General features: G+C 54.9%; 1 protein-coding gene across 2 annotated transcripts; it reads left to right on the top strand.

Moving 5' to 3' along the window:
• The first annotated feature begins 239 nt into the window (after positions 1–239).
• EMX1 (empty spiracles homeobox 1) lies at positions 240–17785 on the top strand. Of its 2 annotated transcripts, XM_087936831.1 has the most exons (4): positions 240–832; positions 4716–4900; positions 6471–6558; positions 17121–17260. In XM_087936831.1, exons 1-3 carry the CDS (start codon positions 427–429, stop codon positions 6555–6557), a joined length of 678 nt encoding a protein of 225 aa, XP_087792957.1. In that variant the 5' UTR covers positions 240–426; the 3' UTR covers position 6558; positions 17121–17260. The 2 variants fall into 2 exon arrangements, with proteins under 2 accessions (XP_087792957.1, XP_026572925.1); XM_026717140.2 differs by lacking the exon at positions 6471–6558 and having other exon boundaries at positions 17121–17785.
• The last annotated feature ends 1798 nt before the right edge of the window (positions 17786–19583 follow it).

A 19583-nucleotide genomic window follows, 5' to 3' on the forward strand; every position in this document is an offset into this window, starting at 1 on the left:
GATCCGGAGCTGAGCGCAGCCTCCCGGGCGCTCCAGTCCGCCTTTTGGCGGCGACCCCGCTGCCTCCTCCCCTTCGCCTCCCTCCCTCCGCCATTCCCACGTGCCCTCCCCAACCCCGGGGCAGGTGAACCTGGCCAATCAGAGGGGCGGGCCGCAGGTACCCGGCTTATCTGGACGACTAGCCAAGGAGCGCGCCCACTGCGCACCGGGTGGATGGGGTGGGAGGCGGGCCGCGCGCGGGTGAACCACGGGTGGGAGTGCAGCTGCCACTATCCCACAGCCGCCTGGCGCCGCCGCGCCCTGCCCGGTCCAGCGCGCTTTGGAACTGTTGCCGGTTCGGGCCGGTTGCGAGCCGAGCCCGACGTGGCTCCCTGGGGTTCCCGCGCCCGGGTCCGCCTGAGCGCCGCCCTCGCCCGGCCCTGAGCCATGTTCCAGCCCGCGGCGGCGGCGGCGGCGGCCAAGCGCTGCTTCACCATCGAGTCCCTGGTGGGCAAGGACAATAGCCACCCGCTGGCAGAGGATTCTCTCCGTCCCGCCGCCGCTGCCGCTGCCGCCGCCGCCGCCCTCGGATACCCGGCCAGCGCCGCCGTCGAGGCCTTCGCCCACGGCTTCCAGGGCTCGGCTACCGCCGGGCGTTCGCTCTACGGCGGCCCGGAGCTGCTCTTCCCGGAGGCCGTGAGCCACCCACCTGCCCTGGCCGTCCACCCGCCGCAGCTGGCCTCTTCGCACCTGCCCGCCTCGCCGCACCCTTTCTTCGGCCCGCAGCCGCGCGATCCGCTCAACTTCTACCCCTGGGTGCTGCGGAACCGTTTCTTCGGGCACCGCTTCCAAGGTAAGCAAGGCGCGGCCGCCTCCGGGGAGCCCAGGGCATGCGGTCGGGGCCTCTCGGGCTTTTGAGCTTCCAAGCAGCGCCTGGCCTGGCCGTCCTCGCCCGGCCCGGACTTGGCGGTGGGTCAAAGCTGTGCCAGGAGGCAGCCGAGCCCGTCCGTCCTGTAGGAAAAAGCGAGTCGCGATCCGGGTGCTGGTCAAGCGCCGGGAGAAGTTTCCCGTTTGGCCAGAGGCAGCAGCGCCTTTTCCCCCACCCGGCCAGGGCGCCGAGGGGGACTTTGGTGAAAGGCTGGGCCGGCGTTTCTGACCGCTGCAAGGCATCCGCGGCCTTTGAGCTGGTTCGGCTCAGCCCCATCTCTCCTTTCCGGGCCTGTGAGCGATCGGCGCGACCCTCGGGGCCCGCGGGAGGGACGTTGCCATCCAGACCCCCGGCCAAAGCGCCCCTGCCCGGGACTTCTGCAGCCGCGGGAGCAGCCGGTGGGGCTCAGGAGGTAACTGGAGCCGGTCCTGCCGTCCCGCCAACGGCTCGCTTTGCCCTCCTTCGACCCGAGAAGGCCCCGCGATTCAGACTTCCCTTCCGCTGAGATGGTTGAGAAGGGAGCGGGGCACGGGGAGGGGGGGACTCACTCGGGGAGGTCGCGGCCGTGCAGGGGCGAAGGGGGCGCCCACCCTTCCCGGAGCCCCGCAATCCCCGCTCCAGCGGGAAAGAACAGCGCTCGGTAAAGGAGCGGGACTTCGCCGGCTGCTTCGGCGCCCCGCCGGGGATTGGTCGGGATCCGAGCAAAACCCGTTCAAATACTCTTCGCGGCGGAGAAAGGCCCTTTTTCTTCCAAGAAGGTTTGAGATTCCTGGAAGTTTTTTCCACCCACCGCACAGAAACTCGTTTTATTTTTCCGGTAGCTGGAAGGAGAGATCTGGCGGCCCCGGGGATGCTCCCCTCCATCCCAGCGAAAACCGGCGCCGATTCGTCCATGTTTCAAAGAACGGCGGCCTAAACTCCGCCGGGAAATCTACCGGACTGTCTCCTTCCTTGCTTTTCCTTCCTTCTTTCTCCCCCTCCCTCCCTCCTTCCTTCCTTCTCTTCCTTCCTTCTCTCCTTCCTTCTCTCCTTTCCTTCCTTCCTTCAATCTTTCCTTCCTTCTCTCCCTTCCTTCCTTCTCTCCCTTCTCTCCCTTCCTTCAACCCTTCCTTCCTTCTCTCCCCTTCCTTCCTTCTTTCTCTTCTTCTCCCTTCCTTCCTTCCTTCTCTCCCTTCCACTCCTTGTCTCTTCCTTCCTTCCTTCCTTCCTTCCTTCCTTCCTTCCTTCCTTCCTTCTTCTCTTCTTTCCTTCCTTCAACCCTTCCTTCCTTCTCTCCTTCCTTCACTCCTTCCTTCTCTCCCTTCCTTCCTTCCTTCCTTCTCTCTTCTTTCCTTCCTTCCTTCCTTCTGAGAGGAGACCCTCTTGAAAGGCTCCGCAGGTACCACCCAGGAGAAGAGCGGCTCTCCCGGCCCCCGTAGAGGAAGGCCATCCCAGGCACGCAGGACTTTCCGCTAGGAAAGCCTCGTTGGCATCGCCGAACAACAGGCGGTGCGGGGCCTTCATTCCAGCCGCATCTGAGGCTATTGGTGAAGAAGGTAAAAGGGTTGCAGAGAAACGTAGCCCGGCGACCCCGTCCCCACGACCCCAAAGACCCCGTGTGGGTAAAGAACGAGTCTCGCAGCGCCGGGAAGCCTCTTCGGGCGCGTCCGGCTCCCGCTTCGCGGCCTACCAGGGGAACCGGCGGCGGCGGCGGCGAGCGGCAGCCTCTTCTGCAAGCAGAGCCCGGCACCAGCCCGCCTTCGGGCTCCACATCTGCTGCACGCTCGCTTCACTCCAGAGCCCCAGCCCCCCTCGTCGCTGTAGCCAGGGCCGCCTCGGGTTTTCCCGGGAAGCTGCTCGGCCGCGGCCTGAAAAAAGCGCCCCTTCAAGGCCTCGGTTCCCCGGACGCGTTCAGGGAAGGGGGGCCAAGGTGGCCCGAGGGATGCTCCCCAAATGCCCGGAGTCCCAACAGCCGAGGGGGTGCTGGGCCTGGACGAAGGGAAGCTCTGCTTTCCTGCCATCCTCGGTGGCCTTTGGGCTCCGGTCCTTCCCTTCCTCTTTTCCGTTGTCGTTGCGCCCTGGCCCGGTGTGCGCGACCCTCCCCTCGTGCCCTTCTGGAGGAAGCTCCTTCACTCGGCTTCCCGGAGACCCCACCTGCGGGTTCGACCCTCCACTCCAGGACAAGCCGGGCGCTCGGAACGGGCTTGGAGGCAGCTTTCGCGGGCTCGGCCTCCGCCGCGCGCACCGGTTTTTCTAACCGAAAGAGCGACTCTGGAGTGACCTGCTTTGGCGGGTCCTCGGAGAAGGACGAGTGCCTCCCCCAGGCGGGAGCCGGTCCCGGGAAGTCCCAATTGTCCTCGGGGGCCAGAAGGGGCCGGAACCGAACTTCCCTGCAAGTCCTGGGCAGGGCGAGTGGCTTTCAGGCGGAGCGCCGGCCTTTCTCGGGGGGAAGGCAGAACGCGGGGCTACGTTAAGCGGGGGAAGAGAGCGCCGCTCGCCCACAATTGCCAGCTCGCTCCTGCCTTTCGCTTCGTGCTCGGGGAGAGAAAGCGCGTAGGGAGCAAGGCCGGAACCGGCCTTTCAAAGGGTGGGGAGCCGAGAGTTGGAGGTCTTTCTTTTCCAAACCGGGCTCTGGGAGCAAGGAAAGGGGCCCTGGGCCGAAGGGCTCTTCGCAGCGCTGAACCCGATCCTTTCCAGGCCTCGCAGGGTCTTCAAGCGGATCGCGCGCAAACCCAAACCAGAGGCCGGGCTTGGGGAACCCGCTCCCCTCCACAACTTGCGGGAGCCCAGCCTGGGGACCGGGCAGGGGTGGGGGCATAAAGTCAGCCACTCCCTTGCTTGGCGGGTGGGGGTGTCACCAGACGCAAGGCCGAGCCACTTGCCAAGGCAGTTTCTCGTGATCCCTGGTGATCCCTTGCTTTGTCTTCCTCAAGGTGGATCTGTTGTGGTGTCGTGGGGGGAGTGGGGGCGAAGGGCTCGGTCACGGAAAGGGGAACCTTTCAAACGGAAAGCCCCTCCAAGTCTTTCCCTACTGCTCCCGCGCCCTAAAGCGAAGGGAGGGCTTGTCCTGGCCGCCAAAGGCAGCCGCAGTTCTGCCTAGTTCAGGACCCCTGGAGGTTTGGTATCCGACCCTCCCTTTCACGCACACACACGCACATACACGTACGTTCCCTTCCCACAGCCCCGTCCACGTGCAAATGTTGGCTCCTTCCTGACTGCCACTTCCTTTCACAACATCCTGACAAGGTAGGCCTCCAGTCCTTCCACACGGGTGTCGAACTGCTTTCAGGGAAGAAGACCAGCCTAAAGCTCAGCAGAAAGGCTGGGGCCAGGGTCTACCTCGCACCCCGCTTTTAGTGGCCGCCACGGGTCCCGGAAAATTGCAGAAAAGTGGGGGGGGGGAGGCGCCTGGTTTCTGATCTAGATCCAACTTTAGGGCACCCCAGGATTTCCCCCTGAACGTGCATCCCGCCCGATTCCCGATCTCCTGCCCCTCCGCCGAAAGGGGAGGAAGGAGCGGAGGGAGGGTTGAAAGGCCGAACTTTCACACCTGGGTGCTGCCTCGCCTTCTGCCCCCCTCTTTTGGCGCTTTGGAAGGGGGCACCGACAGCCTATGACCCGCGTCTCGTCTGAACCCTGCCTTTGCCTCCCCCAACAAGGGGTGGCGGTTGGAAGGGGATTGGAATGGGGGTCGCCCGGGCCCTGAGGGCGGGAGGGGCGTCCAGAGGCCCGCGAGCACCCTTGCAAACAGCTTCCTCCGGGGTCGCCGAGAGGTCTGACGGGGTTGATTGTGGGAGGCGGGCCCTGACCGGCTGCTTTCCCTCCGCAGGCGGCGAAGTGTCCCAGGAGAACCTGCTCTTGCACGGGCCCTTCGCCCGGAAGCCGAAGCGCATCCGCACCGCCTTCTCGCCCTCGCAGCTGCTGCGGCTGGAGCGCGCCTTCGAGAAGAACCACTACGTGGTGGGCGCCGAGCGCAAGCAGCTGGCCGGCAGCCTCAGCCTCTCCGAGACCCAGGTGGGCCGTGGCGCGGTGCGGGGGGAGAATGGGGGCGGGTCGGCGGCACGGGGCCCTTCAGTGCGAGGCGGCACCGACGAGGTCCAAGGAGGAGAGAAATGGGGGCCCGGGAAGGTCCGTTTTCTCCAAAGACTGAAGCTGAGAAGGGGGACCGCCGCTCGCGTGCAATCGGCCGCCTGGCGCACCCTCGCACCCCCCAATCCCACGCAGCCTTCTTTCCTTTTCCATTTGCTGCTGTTGTTTTATGCAGCCTTCAGCCTCTTGTTTACTGGCTCCTGATAAAGTCACCCTCTAAAAAACCGTTGGATCCCCACAACCTCCAGTGAACCGGGATGCCTGAACCATTTGTCAGCCATCTATCTAAAGCCTCGCTTTCCTGCAGAGTTTTGAAATCATCCACCCAGTTAAGGTCAATTTCGCTTGTAAATTCATAGGTGAGAACAGGTGGAGAGCAGGATGGTTGATTTAACTGTTTCTGGCCTCAAAAAGGACCCTGACTCTCTCTCTCTCCAAACTGTTTCTGGTTCCTGCCAAAGTCACCAGCAGTGTACAAAACTCTCTAGATCTGAGCACGTTTTATCTAAAACCAAGGTGTGAACTAGAAAGATCCTCCTGAGTATTTTGAGTCGAGGCCCTCCTTGCAGGTGTACCGATCAGTTTGTGGGGAGGTGGGCAGTTTTTCGAGCCCTTGGCGGCGTCACAAGGCAGGAGACGCGTCCCGTTTTGGAGGGAAAAACGTTTCCAAGTGGAGCCCATAGATTCCCGGTTAGGTTTCCCACAGAGGTGGAGAACAGCTGGCTGTGAACGCGTGTGTATGTGTTCGTGTGTGTGTTGGCTTGGGTGAAGGGGGCTATGCAGGGAGATTCCAGAAACAAAGTAAAAGGGAGGCAACGGTTTCGGGATGAAACCCGAGGGAGCTGTTGACAGGAGGAACTAGAAACCTGGACGGGACTGTTGCCCAGATGCCAGAAAATGGCAAACAATTGAAAAATCTTTGGTATGGCTACTGCCCGAGGGGGCGGAGGAAATCCAGAACAGCAAGTTATAAATATGGTGAGAACATTGAAAAATGGTAAAGCTGCAGGTTTAGACGGTGTGTTTGGAAAGTGCTGGCTGCAACCATAACTGATAATTTGGGCGGTGGGGTGGGGTTATTAACGGTTCTACGCGCACCGGGGAGGGGAGCAGGACGGAAGGCAAAAGCCAACGGACGGTGTGGGGGAGGGCTTACTAATGTGTCCTGGGGGTGTTTGGAAGAATTCTGCCCAAGAGGAGGAAAGTCGTGGGGGGGGCAATTTGCCGTTCAGCGGGTCGCTGGGAAATGCAGGAATGTGAGAAACACAATTTGTGGGAAGCTTTGTGGATTTGAGACCAAAAGCCGACGCTAAATTGAACAGGGCTTCCGTGGTGGACTGTTTTGCACCACTACGGATCCGAAGGTTGCTGCTGAGCGTGATGCGGTGGAAGGAAAACGGGCGCGTGCGCGGGTAAAAAAAGGGAGCTGGCGAAGGGTTCGGTGCCGGGGTGAAAGTGTTCGGTGCCCCCCTTTATTGGTTTAATGTAATTGCAGATAAATGCAGACGAAACCCTTGCGGTGGAATTAAAGAAGCCCTTGGTTGGAACCACGAATTGTGCGCGCATTTCTGCACGCGGATGAGGTGAGCTTGTTGAAGGGCTTGCAGCGAGGAATCAGGAGGTGCAATTCACTACCTGGAAATCCAAGGCGGCTGTTGTTGTTTTTGTTTAGCGGGGAAAACGGAGCGAGCGATGGCGGGTTGCGCGAAAACTGCAGCTGGAGGAGGCAGGAGAGGCGGAGTGCGGGCGCCTTGCGGGGATGTTGGCCCAAAAGGGGGAACGTAGATGGGAGAAATGTTTGGGCCGTTCATCGATGCTGGCGGAACCCTCGCGACTTGTTTCGCAGGAGGTGTGAAAAGTTGGGCAAACGGCGGCAGATCGGAGGGTACCCCAAGACCGTGTTTGTTCAATAGAATCGATCGAATCTGGAAGGGAGGGTTGAGCAGGTCGGCAGAAAGAAACAAGAATAAATACCGAGATATGGGAGGTAAAACAGGAAAGGAATTGGACCCAGGAATTGAATATTATTTTGACTGAAAAGCGAGTGATGTGGGCTAAAGACATTTGCTGACTGTTTGGTCACAGAGAGAAAATAAGTGAAGATCACTCGGAAAACACAGATAGGAAGGCAGAGGCCGACAAGGGGCGAGGAGGAGCGCCCAGCCGCTCCAGAGGAGAGAGGAAAAATTTGGGGGAAAACGGGGCGGGGGACCAAACAGGGGTCGGTCCACTGGAAAGGAGAGGTTTTGCCAGGATAGGAACCCACCGAGGGCTATTTGAGGGCTTCATCTTAGATTAAGCTGCGTTTGCTTTTCTTTCTTGGCATAACTTTCTGCGTCTCACTTTTCCCAACTCGCTTTCTGCCCTCAATCCGCCATACTGCTTTCCCTGGAATGGAGCTTCCATGATGGGTACTGGTGTGCATACAGGCAGCTTACACGGGGAAGTGGCTGTAGGATTCGTTTCCTGGATAGCCATGCGTGTATGTGGCGCGGGGCGATGGCAACGCTTGTACGACGGGCCGAGCCCTTATGCAAACACTGTGGCAGGGTGAAATGAACGCTGGCACCGGACGCCCGAATGTCATGGCACGTCCTGCCATCGTTGGGAGGCCAGCAGGGTTTGTCCGGGTGCCCCGTTGCTGTGTTTGGTCAACTCCGCAATTGCCTGAGGAAAAGGTGTTGCTTGGGGCGCCTTGAAGAGATGAGGAGGTGCAGGGCCTGAAGGAGGAGTGGCGCCCTGCACAACGGAAGTCAGTGGATACCTGATAAATCAAGGCAGCAGATAAATTTCATAATCAACCACCCGTCCTGTGGAGAGGAACGGACTTGGCCTTTATGGGCTAATCCTGCTTCTCCCTCTCCTTTCTCCCCCTTTTTCTTCAGGAGACGGGCAAGGGGCTCTCCGCGGGCCCCTTCACCCAACTCTCATTTGGGCCCCTGTCAAAGAAACCGGCCCATGAGCTGAGAGGAGGCTTGACCCCCGCGAGCAGCTCTTGGTCTCCTCCAAAGACTTGGGGCGGGGGTTTCAACTGCCTGTCAGAGGGGTCCAGGGTGAGCGGACCTTTCTGGACTCCAGCTGAGGGGTTTCGCTGGAGGCAGCCTCAGGCTCCCCAAAGGGGACTCCTTTGTCCGGAGCCGAATAAACTGCCTCGCTGGGGGCAAAAACTGGCCGGAGAAGAGCGAAATTTCTTCCCAAAAGCGCTCCTGGTTGAGAGTCCGGCGGTGGGTCCACCTGTGTGTGTGTGTGTGTCCGTGTGTGTGTGTATGTGTGTGTGTGTGTGTAAGGTGATCCACATCCCCCTGGCGGTAAGCGCGGCTGGAGTAAGCAGGTGTGTTTTGGGCAAACGGCAGCTAAGTAATAAAAGAGTTGGATTTCAAAACAAATGGCTCCCATTGAAAGGCGTTTGAGGTTTTCCTCTGGAGGAAGCGACCCCTTCGGAGGCCGGGGAGGAACACGATCCTCTTGGTCTGGAGGGGGGGCGGGGGTGGGTGGGCGGGCAACACCGAGGAAAGATGGCCCGGAAATCAAAGGATGCAACTCTGTTTGTTTAGGCATTTCTCACGCTCTTTTTAAAAACAAAAAAAATGCAGGATATTCCTCAATTATCATCCTGGTTCCTAGCTGAACATTTATTTCCCGGCGAGGCAAAGATTATCAGGTGTTCTTGGGATGAGGTGGTGGTTAGACTCCAGCCTTATTTCTCAGGTCCAAGGGCTGCAAGAGCTTTGTAGGTTGCACATACATCCACAACCTTTCTGGAGCTGGGGTGTTTTTTCACTTCCTCCGGCCACTACTTGCACCAACAGCTCACTTTTAGTTCTTATCTGCTTCCTCTCGGAAATTGGTTGGAAACTGGATCGTAGATTTTCCTTCCCTTTTCAATCACACGGTTGGGGGGGGGGCAGCGGACTTTAGGATCAGCTCAAAGAGATTTTAGAGGTCGATGCGATCCTCGGCCTCTGGGTTGCTTATTTTTGATCTCAAAACACCCATCCATCTCTCTCTCTCTCTCTCTCTCTCTCTCTCTCTCTCTCTCTCTCTCTCTCTCTCTCCCTCCTCCTCCCTCCCTCCCTCCCTCTCCTTATCTCTCCCTCTCCCTCTGGTGTGTGTCTGTGTCTGTGTCTGTGTGTCTGTGCGTATTCTTGTACAGATAAACCCAAAGCATTCTGGAACGCCGCAACAAAGGCGATATTTGTTTTTGTATTTAAAAAAATATATTTTTGTGGGACTTTCTGTTTTTTTTTTAATTGCTTTAGGCACAACATTTATATGGTGTTATTTTTTCTTGAATCGAAAACTGCAAGAAGAATTAGGATTACTACGATAACAATGAATTTGCATGTTCAAAGGTAAAAAAAACTCTGCCCAGGAACGAAGGTCCCAATCCAGGGAATGTCACTGTTCGAGAGAGAGAGAGAGAGAGAGAGAGAGAGAGAGACGGGGGTGGGGGGAGGGGAGAGGTGTACCTGCCGGAGAGGAGCGAGAAGCGCTTTCGGGCAATTCCTGGCCCAGGGAAGAGTCCTTGGACGGACCCAGGACTACTGCAGGGTACAGCAACCGTGAACCGTGTCAGAGTCCGTTTTAATTTGGGGTTGAGAGCCGTGCACTTTTTATTAATCGTGGGGGGCGGGGGGGGGGACATGATTAGACTGATTTGTTGATCTTTTAAAGGAGATTTTATACCAGAAAAATCCTACTACGTCCTCCTTCCCTGCCTCCGTTCGGGGAGTAACGTCCCCTCCTTCCTGAAGGAAAACGAGAGGCGCCTTCGGTCCTCCCGACGGTTGGGGAGCGAAAGGAAAGTAAAATGTGAAAACAGAAACGGGCAAATCTGTAGGTTTTATTTGTTTTATTTTTTTTTTAAAGGTCATTTAATGGGTACTTAGGAACAGAGCATAACCATTTAAAAACAGAGGTCATTTATGGTGAAAACAACCAGAAAACAACCTTTTGACCAAGGGCAGGGTGGAAAAAGACAACGATAAAGGAGAATTTTTGTAGCTCAGAGTTGACATGAGGGGTTCTTGGTGGGCTCTGAGCTTAACAGATAACAGATCATCAGAGTCGGAAGGGACCCTTATAGGTCATCGAGTCCAACCCCCCACCACACACACACCCAAGCGGAAGACCCTACACCATTTTTCTGACAAATGGCCGTCCAATCTCGTCTTGAAGCTTCCTCGTTTTCTTGAGGTTTTCCTTGCAGTTTCCTGACCCAAACTAGATAACTTCATCCTAGTGAAAACAAGGGAGCTCAGAGAGCGCCAAGGAGCCATCAAAAGAAAATCGCTCTTCAGTTTGAGCTTTTTCTTTGGGGGGCTGGGGAGGGGAAGTCCAATTCTTTCCAATTTGTCCTTTAGCACTTGTGCCCCAGGGAGCTTTGTGGCTGGGGCTTTGGACATGTCTGGCTTCTCTGGGCAGACTGCTCCGAGTTTGGGAGGGAAGTGGCTTTCTCGGGGCTGTCACGGACTACCGTTCCCAGCATCCCCCACCTCCAGAGCTCCACCGCCAAGGACCCCTCTAGCTCTGCTGCCCAGAGGGGAGGCCCTGCTGCCTTTTCCCTTTTTTTCCCTCCTCCTTAGGCAGAGGTTGGCTCACTGTGGTTTATCCAAGAATTTTTGGAGCAGGCTAAGGGAGGCCCCTCATTTCATTGTCATCCCATTCCCCGCTTCCGAAAACAGTTCAGAGGAGTGAAGAAACTCTGCTTGGGGATTAAATAACAGGAATAAAATGGTGTACAGAGAGTCCATCATTTACAACAATTCATTTAGTGACTGTTCTAACTTAACAGCAGCAGTGGGGGTGGGGTGGGGAAGGCGACTCTTGCAGCCTCCCCCGTGACCATATGATCAAAATTTGGAGGCTTGGCAACGGATTCGTATTCGTATTTATGATGGTTGGTCACGTGATTCGCTTTTACGACCTTCTGACAAGCCAAGTCAATGCAGAAGCCAGTTGTTGCTAACTTTTAACAACAGAAGCAGAGGTGGGATTCAGCTGGTTCTGATCGGTTCTGGAGAACCGGTAGCGGAAATTTTGAGTAGTTCAGAGAACCAGCCAATCCCACCTCTGACTGGCCCCATCAATCCCATCTCTTCTCTGCCTCCAGAGTCCCAGCTGATCGGCTGGGTGTTCTTTTGTTGCCCTGCACAGGAGAACAGAACTGGAAAGTAGGTTAGTGGGGTGGGGAGGGAAGGGGGATTTTGCAGTATATCCTTCCCCTGCCACGCCCACCAAGCCACACCCACAGAACAGGTCGTAAAAATTGCGAATACCACCGCTGAATGGAAGTGACTCACTTTCCAACGGTGGCCAGAAAGCTGGTAAAACGGGACAAAACTCACTGATCTCGCTTAAAAATGTTGGGCTCCATTTTGGTCATAAGCCAAGGACTACCGCCATTATCACAATTGACTCCTAGCAACCACATCGCTAATCCTGAGGTCTTCCAAGGGCGGCCCCCCCTCTTCCTGCCCCCCCCCCCCAGTCATCACTGGGACTGAGTCCACCTGCTTTGCTGCTGGTCATCCTCTCCTTCCTTCCTCCTTCCCCAGCATCCGAGCCGGAGAGTCAGAGTTTGGTCCAAGGTGTCCGAAGTAGGGCAGTTCTACCAGTTCGGACCGGTTCAGGCGAAGCCCTTGCTCCAAAGATCAGCTGGCAGCTAACCAGGTCTCTGTGATGAGCGGGGGGCCCACTCGCCGGCCCCTGCTCTATCCCATCCTGCATTTTCCTTTTTTTAAGAGCACAGCTGATTCACACAGCAGGGCTGTTTTATTCACAGGGAGTAGAAGTAGAAGGTAAGTATTAGAGCCATAATGGCAAACCTAGGGCACGCATGCCACAGGTGGCACACAGAGCCATTTGTGTGGGCATGTGAGCCCCAGCCAAACTTAACTGATTTTCAGCTCGTTTAGCTGATTTTCAGCTCGTTTGAGGCCGTTTTCGCCCTCACGGAGGCTCGAGGGAAGCCTCTAGAGCCTCGGAAGGCCGAAACATGGGCCTTCTGGAAATACAGGAAGTGCCCGTTTTCAGCCTCCAGAGGCTTCCCTCGAGCCTCCAGGAAAGCAAAAACGGCCCCAAATGGGCCGAAAATCAGCTGGGAGGTGTGCACATGCACAATGCAGGTAAGGGGGTGGGGCTGGGATGTTGTGGGTGCATGCACAGGGGCACGGGGTGCCTTGCATTGTGGGTGCTGGCGGACAGAGCTTTCAGCACACCACAACAAAAAGGTTTGCCATCAATGTATTAGAGCAGGGGTCCCCAACCACCGGTCCCTGGACTGGTACTGGGCCATGGATCATTTTTTACCGGGCCACAAAGCTTGGGCACCGCCATCTTGTTTTGACGGCACTTCCGGGTTTTCGGTTGCTTCCAGGTTTTCAGTTGGAAAGCAGCGTTTGGGTGCTCGTGCCTTAGTTTCGTCGAAGGGGTGGGGGCGGCTTTGAATGAAGAGCCGTCCTGATGGCGGTGGAGTCTTGTGTTACTCAGGTACCGGTCCGTGGAAGAATAAATAATCGTGAAACCGGTCCCTGGTTCAATAAAGGTTGGGGGCCACTGTATTAGAGCTTTTTAAAACACGGAGCGTGCGTGCAAAGCGTGCGATCACCCAACCAGTCGTTATACTGGTAGAATCTCACCCACCCCTGAAGTAGGGTCAATTGAGCCTGGTCATTTGTGCCTCCAGTGAGAATTCTGAGTTTATTAAAGAAAACAATACAGAGTACTTTTATCATACCAACGTTTAAATTATCGACCAGAACAAAAATAATCGGAGTCGAATTTTGTATGTGGAAAGCTTAAACTGCCATTCAGTTTGGTACCTTCCTTGCGGTTGATGCGGTGTTCCATAGGGTTGTGATATGTGTTTGTTGTTCTTTAAATTCCAGAACAGGCTCCAGAACTCTGGCGAGAGACATGCCTGCTTGTGGGGGAGAATGATCAGTGGGTCAGGCTGGGATGGGTGGTCTTGGGCTAGGAGGAGCAAAGTCGCTCACGAGAGTGTGTGTCAAAACATCCAGAGATACTGCAGTTGTGTGGCCGAAATTCCGCCTCAGTTTCATGTGTGTTGACCATGTGGGTACCACCAATCTCTTGGATCACTGGATCCCTCCGAGGATGCCTTGAAAATAAACGGGGGATTTGAAACTGAAATTGAAGCAGGAATCCTGACCTGCCAAATCCCTTGTCTTTTATAAACAGTGAGATGCTTAATCGTGTATATCTGTGTTTTCTTGGGCCACTTTCAGCTGTCTTTGAAGGGCAGCTTCCCTGAGAATCGGTCTCGGCTGAAGCCCACTTCAAGAGGGGGCCTCAGGGCCAGAGTCCCCAAAAGGAAGAGTCCGCTGTAAGAAGGGAAAACCTTCAGTTTGACTCTCATGACATTTCACTGAGTTATACCTGCATCCTGGCGTTTGGGTGGGGAGGCCCCTGTCTGTCTTCCACAGCAGAAATGGTGTGTGGCAGAGGTCTCCAAACTTGGCAAGTTTAAGACTGGTGGACTTCAACTCCCAGAATTCCTCCTCCAGTCATGTTAGCTCAGGAATTCTGGGAGTTGAAGTCCACCAGTCTTAAACTTGCCAAGTTTGAGGACCCTTGTGATAGATGATGGATGGATGGATGGATGGATGATGGATAGACAGACAGACAGACAGACAGACAGACAGATAGAAGTGGATGGATGGATGGATGGATGGATGGATAGACGATAGACAGACAGACAGACAGGTATAGATGATAGATCAGGGGTCTTCAAACTTGACAGCTTTAAGTCTTGTGGACTTCAACTCCCAGAATTCCTCTCCAGTCCATGTTAGCTCAAGAATTCTGGGAGTTGAAATCCACGAGACTTAAACTTGCCAAGTTTGAGGACCCCTGGTATGGGCGGTGGGGCAGGGGGTGTTGCACTAGATGACCTACAAGGTCCCTTCCAACTGTAAGTAAGCTTTTCTGCATTCAAGGCCTCAGGCGCTTCCATGCCCTTCACGCCTGTTCCAGGCCCGTTCTGGCTCTGCCAATGTGCAAACTGCAGCCGGCATGCAGGCCACCTGAGGGCACCAAAGACACTTCCACATGTGACTGGCAAAAGGCCTGCAGGAAAAGGATGTCTGACAGGACACGCCAATCTCACAGGGCAAGATTTTCTACAGGGGGAGAGTCTGATTAGAGTGGTGGGGATTTGGGAAAGCCCCCCCCCCCCCGGTTTTCGGCATGCTTTGGTGCACATCTGTGGGAGGAACCATGCAGTGCCACAAAAAAACAGGTTGGTTCCTGAGCAGACCAACTGTCGTGAGTCCTCCTGCAGCAGTTCTCATACCTTACTTCTAGATTAAGAGTTGGAAGGGACCTTGCAGGTCATCTAGTCCAACCCCCCCGCCCAAGCAGGAAACCCTACACCATTTCTGACAGATGGCAGTCCAGTCTCTTCTTGAAAGCCTCAAGTGATAGCGCACCCACAACTTCCGAAGGCAACTTCTGTTTCCATGGGTTGATTGTTCTCACTGTCAGAAAGTTTCTCTTTCGTTTTAGTTCAGTTTACTTTATTGTCATTGCACCTCGTACAATGAAATCAAACACCATCTTCAGTGCATATCATTTCCAGGTTGAATCTCTCCGTGATCAGTTTCCATCCATTACTCCTTGTCTGGCCTTCAGGTGCTTTGGAAAATAGCTTGACCCCTTCCTCCTCTCTGTGGCAGCCCCTCAAATATTGGAAGACCGCTATCCTGTCTCCCCTGGTCCTTCTTTTCCCTAGACTAGCCAGGCCCAGTTCCTGCAACCGTTCATTGTATGTTTTGGCCTCCAGTCCCCTCATCATCTTGGTTGCTCTTCTCTGCACTCTTTCTAGAGCCTCAACATCGTTTTTACAGCGTGGTGACCAAAGGAGTTGGGCAGAAAAGAGACCTGTGTGTGTGTGTGTGTGTGTGTGTGTGTGTGTGTATCAGCCAGAAGAGCTTCCTAGAATGATTGAAGCCATCCAGGGCCGTCTGTGTGGGGCTCTTGATTACTTCTCCATGCCCAACAAACTTTGCAAGAACTTCGTAAGTTGGGGACCAAAATGGCTCTTTGGGGCAGATTCAGGATTTCAAAATGGCAGCTGGGAAACCCCATGGCTGGAAAGAGGACCCAGCCATTCCAGGCGGGATGCCTAAGACAGGCCAGTCGAGTAAGAAGAATAGAATGATGCAGAATTGCAATGGATGTCAACCAAGCACCAGCCTTACCAAACCCAAAGCTCTTTGTTTGATGCCTGTTTGTTTCCGTTTGGATTCTCAGTTGTTGTGTCCTTTTGCTGTGTTCCTTAAGACTCTCCTTGGGGGTCTTCTGATGCAGCTGATCAGACACACCAGTAAAATCTGGGGTGGTGGAAGGTTCTGGTAGGTGCCCGAGGTGTTATCATAGTCTCAGATCCAACCATTTTCAAAACCACAACTGTTTCTTACAAGTCGGCTAGTTTCTCGGGAATCCTTCTGTGCTTTTCCTGATGGGCGGTTTTTCAAACTGGCCAAAAGTGGTACATTTAGATAAAATTTAGGTAAATTTGGACATTTAGATAAAATTCACCGGGTCCTTCTTTGTGTGACCTACAGGGTATGTTTTTCCTATTGAAATGTCTCCGTTATTCACAAGGTTTTTTTCTTTCAATGCCAAGTCAGTTTAATTTCCACCACCAGAGTATGGCTGGCACGCTAAGTCGCATGTTGCCAGCTCCAACAGGCGTTTCTGTAGCTGAAGAACATATTCTTGGTCTCTCGTGAACTTTGCCAGTCTCCACCACTTCCTCTTTGCTACATAAAGGACAGTGGGGGACTACGTGCATTTGCACTAGTACTTTCATCCACAGCAAATGAAGAGAGTGGATTGTGGCTTTTCTTACCAGCGTTCTGATGCACAAACACACCTCCTCCTCCTCCTCCTCCTCCTCCTCCTCCTCCTCCTCCTCCTCCTCCTCCTCCTCCTCCTCCTCTCCTCCTCTCTCTTCTTCTTCTCCTCCTCCTCCTCTCCTCCCTCCTCCTCTTCTTCTTCTTCTTCTTCTCCTCCTCCTCCTCCTCCTCCTCCTCCTTCTCCTCCTCCTCTTCTTCTTCCTCCTCCTCCTCTTCCTCCTCTCTCTCTATATAAAAGCAAAATACCACTCACACATCATCACAAAATCTCCAGAACTGTAACCATAAAGCCTACAAACTTGACATTTGGCACGTGAGTTTCTCTTGGCTTTTAGGTGCTCGCTAAGAAAGGATTTTTCGAAATGACCATCGGAGCATTAGTATTTTGTGTTTTTTTTATTATTAAAACGCTCTGATGCTAAGGAGTTCTACTCCCCCTCCCCACCTGAAAAGAAATCTGTTCCAAATGCAAAATACAAGCGAAGGAGAGGAGTTTCAGTTTCAGTTTTACTTCCGCAGCACCAAGCAGCTTTAGTACAGAACAGCTGAGCTAAGCCACACCCAGGCTCCTTGCTGTCTCCTTGCTCACACAGCAAATACTGTTTCACTTTCCAAACAGCCCTCACCTCTCTCACACTCTGACAGGATGCCAGCCAGATCAATATCAATGGATGCTGGTAGGCAGAGGCGCAATTTTTTTCCCCTTATTTTCCTTCCCCAAAACTAAGCCCGACCACATAGTTTCATAATGATGCACATTTATCGAGCTAGTATATATATATTCTACGCTTATATAAATGGCAACACACATTCTCTTCTATTGATAGATGTGGTTTTGGGGAGGCTGTGGCTCTCATTCCCGTGCATTAGGCAGGCAGCCCCTTCCCCTTCCGGCAGGCAGCCCCTTGTTTAAAACTTTTCTTCCTCTCCCTGGGAGGGGAACGCCGGGCCTCCCTTGTTGCAAAAGCTGAGTGGCTGGCCGTCCTTTGGTTCTGGATTACGGTTGGTCTGTTTGGCTGGTTTTAGGTGCCTCTTTTCAACGTATCACTTTGATCCTCCCGAAGAAGGAGGTGAAAGATGAATACGTTTACATCAGCGAATAAGTGCCAGATCTCTGGCAGTTCAGAGACAGGGAACACATGAGTGCTTGTGCACATCAGGACATCAGAAAATGCTTCCCCAGGCTTGGCACTGCTCCCGCGGTTTCCAAGAGGGCCTTAACTTTTTACCTTCCCTTCTTTTCTGCTCTCTGTCTCGTCCAGGTGAAGGTCTGGTTTCAAAACAGAAGGACCAAATACAAAAGGCAGAAACTGGAAGAAGAAGGTCCCGAATCCGATCAAAAGAAAAAAGGATCCCACCACATCAACCGATGGCGGATCGCCACCAAGCAGTCCAACACGGAGGACATTGACGTCACGTCCAACGACTAGCGAGAGGAGGTGGCCGGAAAGGACCCAATTGGAGATCCAGCTGCTCTCCTCTCCACCAGGGGTGCCCCCTTCATGGGGAATCTGGGGGGGTGGGAAAACCTAAGGATGCTCTAGGAAGGCATTTCTCTCCTGGAATCCTGCCAGTTGCCTAGTTGCCCTGGGACAGACTGGGGAACGTGGGATATGCCCAGCCCAGCCAGTGTGGAGGGACGAAGCCACCAGGGACAAAGGGAAGCTCTTTTGCCAGCCGCGGGAACAAATCCATCCAGCCCACAAGCCCTCCACCGTAACAACTCCGTCCTCTCGTCTTGGTTGCACTTTGGTGGGATCATTTTTTTAATCAACAACGACAACAACAAAATAATGCATTTTTATTTTAATTTATTATTTCGTGTCTCTGCATTTTGCTGGGCCTGTGTACATAACTCTGATGTCATAGATAGCGAGCAGCTGTAGTGTGTCTTGCTGTGCCGTGAATAAAAAATAACCTGGGTTGGATGTGCAAGGCCTGGTTGTAACCGGCTTACCTGCAGAAGGGCCCCTTTACTGGACCTGGTTGTCTCCCCGGCTCCGTTCCGGACAGCCGCCCGAAGTTTTAGACAGGGAGGGCCAGGGAAGCTGCCGGATTCCGGTGGGAATGAGGGTGTCCTTCCGGGCCACGCCGGTGCATTCCCTTCCTGGTTCAGAGGGATGTGTTCCAGTTGTGGCCATGACTCGTTCCTCTTTCTCTTCTGTGCCCAGAAGGCCCCCACCCCGAACCAGGTTCTGCTGGGGTCAGGGGGTGACGGTGGAAAGGACAAGCCAAACCACTGGCAGCTGCCTTGTTCTCTGATTCCTGGTGTGGTCATCAGCTGCCAAAGTTTGGGTCACCAAAAATCCTTTAGGCAGGAGCTGCCCTCCTGCCGGCATCTGTGGGTTGGGACTAGGGTGTGGTGCAGAGTCTCTACCCTCCCCCTCAACAACCGGGTGATGTCTGCCCCTTCAAAGAAGACCCCTCCCTCCCCAGGACCTGCTCCTTGAAGGAGGCTGGGGGGGAGCAGCACCATGTGAGGCCCCTGAACTGGGCGGGTAGGAGCTTCTGCAGCGGACACCCGACTCCTCTGGCTCAGGTGTGGATTGGTTCAGGACCTCCATGCCGGCGGCCCTGCCCTGCTCCAGCCTCACTCCACGGGACACCCAGAGAAGGATGAACCGGCTCTCCGGCGCTGCTCTGCAAAGGGAGGAAGTGCTGGGACTTTCGCGAGAGCAGCGCGGATCTCCCTACAGGCGCTTTTCGGGGACCCGGCCGCCCCGTCGGCAGCTTTCAGGCTCCCCGATGCTGCCCGCCTGGAGATGCAGCCTGGAAGGGTGCCCACTGAGTCTTCTTTGCCAGAAGGCCTGAGCCCAATGCTGCGAGAAAAGGGCAGGGGTGGGATTCTACAGCTTCGCACCTATTCGCTAGAACCAGTTGTTAACATTCTAAGCAGTTCAGAGAACCGGTTGTTAGAATAAATTACTGGCCTAGTCCTGTAAGGAAGGCAGGAAGGAAACATTCTGGTGTTGCTTATAGAAACTGCCTCTCCGTTAACCCTTATTACGTTCTTGGCAGGACTAGACTTCCTGTCTCAGGAACTTCTCTGGAATTTTTTCCCCCTCCTTTGCTGGTACTTTGCTTGTGCGGAATGACCATTCAAAGTTACAATGGCACTGAAAAAAGTGACTTATGACCATTTTTCAGATTTACAACTGTTGCAGCATCCCCACAGTCATGAGAGGCCAGGCGAGGAGATGCGTGCCTCGATGTGAGTGATATTGATTTGGCCACACCCAGCCAGTCACAGGACAACCAAGCCACGCCCACCAACTAAGCCACAGCCACAGAACCGGTGAATCCCACCCCTGGAAAAGGAGTGCGGCACCCTCCCTTTGAGCCCCCCCCCACACCCCGGGATAGGACGAAGGAAGAGGGAGGCCTCCCTGCCAGTCCTGAGATGGATCTGTGGGAGCAGGACAAGAGGTGGGGTGAGGGGCGAAGAGAGTGACCCCTTGTGAGCCCCAGATGTAGAAACAAGATTGGGGGGAGGCAGAGAGGGGGGAGATGGTGGCAGCTCTGCCCATAAATAAAGGAGCCCCCTGGGGCCCAGGTGACCCCTGGTAACCTGTCATCCTCGGGGAAGAGGGGCTGAGGTGGGGGCTATTACCTCACCTAGGTGCTGGTGGCTATGTCTTACCTGGCTTCTTCTGAGGTGTGGGGTTGAGAGATGGGCCTTGTTGCTGGAGGTCCGAAGCGGCTTCCATATGGCATCTCCTCTAAGG

The sequence above is a fragment of the Pseudonaja textilis genome, chromosome 6, assembly GCF_049901715.1.
Source record: "Pseudonaja textilis isolate UNSWEBS1 chromosome 6, rPseTex1.2, whole genome shotgun sequence".
In the NCBI taxonomy this organism is placed as follows: domain Eukaryota; kingdom Metazoa; phylum Chordata; class Lepidosauria; order Squamata; family Elapidae; genus Pseudonaja; species Pseudonaja textilis.

Coding starts and splice junctions, on each gene's coding strand:
- EMX1 (XM_026717140.2), top strand. CDS start 427: ATGTTCCAGCCCGCGGCGGCGGCGGCGGCGGCCAAGCGCTGCTTCACC. Junction 833..4,715: donor CTTCGGGCACCGCTTCCAAG/GTAAGCAAGGCG, acceptor TTCCCTCCGCAG/GCGGCGAAGTGTCCCAGGAG. Junction 4,901..17,120: donor TCAGCCTCTCCGAGACCCAG/GTGGGCCGTGGC, acceptor TGTCTCGTCCAG/GTGAAGGTCTGGTTTCAAAA.